This window comes from Sitophilus oryzae, unplaced genomic scaffold (genome assembly GCF_002938485.1).
Source record: "Sitophilus oryzae breed Bouriz unplaced genomic scaffold, Soryzae_2.0 scaffold_1614_pilon_pilon, whole genome shotgun sequence".
NCBI lineage: Eukaryota > Metazoa > Arthropoda > Insecta > Coleoptera > Curculionidae > Sitophilus > Sitophilus oryzae.
Window position 1 is genome coordinate 1,121,854 of NW_022146297.1, and position 5,068 is coordinate 1,126,921.

At 35.8% G+C, this 5,068-nt stretch overlaps 1 protein-coding gene across 1 annotated transcript; it reads right to left on the reverse strand.

Moving 5' to 3' along the window:
* Positions 1 to 547: 547 nt before the first annotated feature.
* LOC115880101 lies at positions 548 to 3,559 on the reverse strand. Its single transcript, XM_030897229.1, has 2 exons — positions 2,749 to 3,559; positions 548 to 1,388 (listed from the first exon to the last, which is right to left on the reverse strand). Exons 1-2 carry the CDS (start codon positions 3,548 to 3,550, stop codon positions 892 to 894), a joined length of 1,299 nt encoding a protein of 432 aa, XP_030753089.1. The 5' UTR covers positions 3,551 to 3,559; the 3' UTR covers positions 548 to 891.
* Positions 3,560 to 5,068: the final 1,509 nt, after the last annotated feature.

Consider the following 5,068-nt stretch of genomic DNA (forward strand, 5'->3'; position numbering starts at 1 on the left):
TCTGGCGTATCAAAGCTATTTCTGTATCCTATTCCTGTGTCATAATTTCTTTCTTTTCTTTCATGGATTTCTTGGTTGTTCGAGTGTGGAATTGGTTGAATTATCGTACTCTAGGACACTGATCTGGCTCTTCCGGGCTCTTTAGGATCATCGTGATAGATAAAACTACGATGGAATGGTGGCACATTTTCGCTATTCTGCTTATTAATATAAATAGGTTGTTCGAAACGAGGGTGTTGAGATTGAAGGAGACTTTGAACTGAAGCCTGAAAGTTGTCCGACGATTTAAAATAATTTTCTTTGTTATCCGTAGTAATTGGTTCCGGTTCTTCTATATTTAATTCACTTTTACTATATTTCCCTACTATAATATTAGCGTACTATGTGAAGAGCATGGCCTTCTAGTACAATCATTAGTTTTAATATTCTTTATCTAAAAAACTAAGATCCATGGTTGTTAGTAGAAGTTGTTAATAGGTGCAAAATAAAAACCTTGCATGTATTTTTTCTTTTTATTATTATTTTATTAATATTAAATTATTTAGCAAATTAAATAAGTACAAAAGATCTGAATTACTATCTAGCGAGCAATATTCAATTACAGATAATGAGCAATTTATCAATCAGAAAATACATTAAATACCACTTTATATATAATACACGAGTATGAAATACAAAGACTAAATTACAGACAATCAATAAATACTGGCTCTTTTAGCGGAAACAATATTTTCAAATTAAAGTTCATATTATTGTCTCTACGCCAAAAGAGGACAGAGCTATTCCCGCTCTAGTTTTAATTAACTGTCGGAGTTAATTAAAATAGAGCTGAAGAGGAACTAAAATTAATCAGTGCACAAACTCTCCGAAAAATTGACTATTCGAACGGTTTCATAACGATAAGAACTTCATTAAAGCGTCATAAATAAGTCGCGGGTTGATGGTACCGTCAGCTGTATATCGAACGCCTCGTAGAGAACCATCGTCATGACTAACAACTCCGTATTCTCCCACTATAAAACCGTCAGGTGTTCGTTCTTCAACTCTGTATTTTCGGTAGTTCCTCCCTTCAACAACGTACCCGAACTTTTGGTCTTTGTCATCTTCAGTTTTCTTCTTCGAAAGCAGCTGATCATCTTGGATTCCGTGAGCTCTTCCATTAGTAACTACACTAACGGCTTCGTCAACTTCATAGTTTTGCTCGGGTCTACCATACACACGTGGTGGTTTTGGAGTAACAGTATGGTAAGATTTTTTAGAATTTAAATCTGACGAGGCACTGCTCTGTGTGGGTCTAAGAGGTATTTCCCAAGAAGTAGTGCTCTGTATAGTACTGGTGCTTGTCGGAATATTATTCGTGTGAGTTTTAGGTAAATCTTTTTTAGAATCTGGCGTATCAAAGCTATTTCTGTATCCTATTCCTGTGTCATAATTTCTTTCTTTTCTTTCTTCTTTCTTGAATTATCGTACTCTAGGACACTGATCTGGCTCTTCCGGGCTCTTTAGGATCATCGTGATAGATAAAACTACGATGGAATGGTGGCACATTTTCGCTATTCTGCTTATTAATATAAATAGGTTGTTCGAAACGAGGATGTTGAGATTGAAGGATACTTTGAACTGAAGCCTGAAAGTTGTCCGACGATTTAAAATAATTTTCTTTGTTATCCGTAGTAATTGGTTCCGGTTCTTCTATATTTAATTTACTTTTGCTATATTTCCCTACTATAATATTAGCGTACTATGTGAAGAGCATGGCCTTCTAATACAATCATTAGTTTTAATATTCTTTGTCTTAAAAACTAAGATCCATGGTTGTTAGTAGAAGTTGTTAATAGGTGCAAAATAAAAACCTTACATGTATTTTTTCTTTTTATTAATATTTTATTAATATTAAATTATTTAGCAAATTAAATAAGTACAAAAGATCTGAATTACTATCTAGCGAGCAATATTCAATTACAGATAATGAGCAATTTATCAATCAGAAAATACATTAAATACCACTTTATATATAATACACGAGTATGAAATACAAAGACCAAATTACAGACAATCAATAAATACTGGCTCTTTTAGCGGAAACAATATTTTCAAATTAAAGTTCATATTATTGTCTCTACGCCAAAAGAGGACAGAGCTATTCCCGCTCTAGTTTTAATTAACTGTCGGAGTTAATTAAAATAGAGCTGAAGAGGAACTAAAATTAATCAGTGCACAACTCTCCGAAAAATTGACTATTCGAACGGTTTCATAACGATAAGAACTTCATTAAAGCGTCATAAATAAGTCGCGGGTTGATGGTACCGTCAGCTGTATATCGAACGCCTCGTAGAGAACCATCGTCATGACTAACAACTCCGTATTCTCCCACTATAAAACCGTCAGGTGTTCGTTCTTCAACTCTGTATTTTCGGTAGTTCCTCCCTTCAACAACGTACCCGAACTTTTGGTCTTTGTCATCTTCAGTTTTCTTCTTCGAAAGCAGCTGATCATCTTGGATTCCGTGAGCTCTTCCATTAGTAACTACACTAACGGCTTCGTCAACTTCATAGTTTTGCTCGGGTCTACCATATACACGTGGTAGTTTTGGAGTAACAGTATCGTAAGATTTTTTAGAATTCAAGTCTGACGAAACACTGCTCTGCGTGGGTCTAAGAGGTATTTCCCAAGAAGTAGTGCTCTGTGTAGTACTGGTGCTTGTCGGAATATTATTCGTGTGAGTTTTAGGTAAATCTTTTTTAGAATCTGGCGTATCAAAGCTATTTCTGTATCCTATTCCTGTGTCATAATTTCTTTCTTTTCTTTCGTGGATTTCTTGGTTGTTCGAGTGTGGAATTGCTTGAATTATCGTACTGTAGGACACTGATCTGGCTCTTCCGGGCTCTTTAGGATCATCGTGATAGATAAAACTATGATGGAACGGTGCCACATTTTCGCTATTCTGCTTATTAATATAACTAGGTTGTTCGAAAGGAGGGTGTTGAGATTGAGGGAGACTTTGAACTGAAGCCTGAAAGTTGTCGGACGATTTAAAATCATTTTCTTTATTATCTGTAGTAATCGGTTCAGGTTCTTCTATATTTAATTCACTTTTACTAGATTTCGCTACTATATTAGGATGCTCTTCGGAAAGAAAGATTTCTTCGACCTTTTGAGTGGTTGTAAGTTCACGTAAATTATTCTCCGTAACCGGTACTCTTAAAGTACTTTGTCCTACCGACTGAGACACGTGTACGGCTATTATCACATCGTCACTAGAGTTAGAGTCACTGGTGTTTAAGTTATTGGTTTGCTGTTCGGTGGTTATTGGCACTTGTTCGAAGTAAGAGTCGGCCTTTCTGGTGGCCCGCATGTAGGGTTCGGTTATGATGGCATCGTTGACGGAGGTTGAGGGTCTTTCAGGCTCTGTGCTGGTTTCTCTTCTTGCGTAGGATCGAAGAAATACTGAGAGGAAGTCGTGTCCGGCGAGGATGTCCTCGTAGTCTCGGGCTCCGCGCTCCTGCCTCGCTAATGGCAGGCCGTCGGCGCTCATTTTGTATCCGCACATTATCTGAAAAGAAAAAAATACAATTAATATGATAATAATACACATAATTAATTTAAACTATTGTTTAGAAGATATTTGCTCTAAAATATTCTGCTGAAAACTTTAAGTATAGGATAAAAAGAACTCCTACAGACAGCACTGACCTTCAGAAGATTAACAAGAGGTTATTAATTATTTATGTGAGTTAATTTTTGAGTTTTGAGTCATCTCATTGATTTTATCTGCGAAAAACGCTCAAAAAGCTCATTGATATTATTTCATAAATTGATTAAAAGGCGTAACATCAAATTGAGAACAAAAATCTCAGTGACATTTTTCAATGTTTTGTCATTTACATGTTTTGTTGTGTTTTGTCGTATTTTTAAAAGGACTGAAGATTTCTTTTATTTTGTCAGCACTCGCATGACTTGTATCAAAATTATTATTTTTAGTTATTGGACATGCTAAGTCGCTTTTGCCGACACTTTTTTCAAAAACTCAATAGTAAAAGTTGTGTCTCACAAATTTTAACTACTTAAAAAACACTCAACGTTTAAGAGGTTATATCTCCTCCAGATGTTTAATGAAAAAAGAAATAAAAGTGATATATCAAAGTGTTACCACAGCTTCATTACCAACGGGTCATCTTCACCTAGTCACACAGATTTTTGTATTCATAGAGACTGTTTTTTTGTCAGCACTCGCAAAACAAAAGCTGATTTTACCTAAACTTTTTCGAACGTCCAATAATAAAGATTGTTACAGTTGAGGATCGAAACCTTTGGTTCTACAACAGCATAAAACGCTAATTCACCACAATACACCGAAACACTTTATTTTTAACATTGGACGCATGTTTCGGTAGCCATGTTAGCATCATCAACATATGATTGTAGATGATAGCAAAGCTAAAATTGTGTTAAAAGGTAAAGTCTTTTGGTGTATAATATATATGGTGAATTAGTTTTATTTTGGCCCAATAAAAGTTGTCTATCACAAGCTTTTCAGTGATTTTAAAAACACTCAACGACTCGGTGGGTATACCTCCTCCGGATGTTTGAAGTAAAAATATATAAAAGGAATTTATCAAACTGCGACGACAGCTTATTCAGTATCACCTGGTGTTTATTCAGTACCACAACTCTCGATAGTTTCAATGAAGCTCAGAATCAGACTTCTTAAATAACATTATATAAGCCAATAATATGATAATAATACACATAATTAATTTAAACAACAGGCAGGTGCGCATATTTCCATGCATATGGTTGTAAAGCCCCATACTCACTATGCGCTAATGCGGTTCGTCGCGTCGTCGCTGCGATTCGGCAATACGTCGATTTAATGCGCTAATGCATTGATACGTTGGGTTATACGGCGGTTCGGCGGAATATCGTTTTTTGGCAAACCTTCAAAAGAAATATTACAAACACACTGGACAAATTTCCAAACGAACTAACGAATCGAATGGACGAACCGCACCATGCTTATTGTGCGTTCATTGACGACGCCAGTGGCGTAACAACAGACTCACGGGCC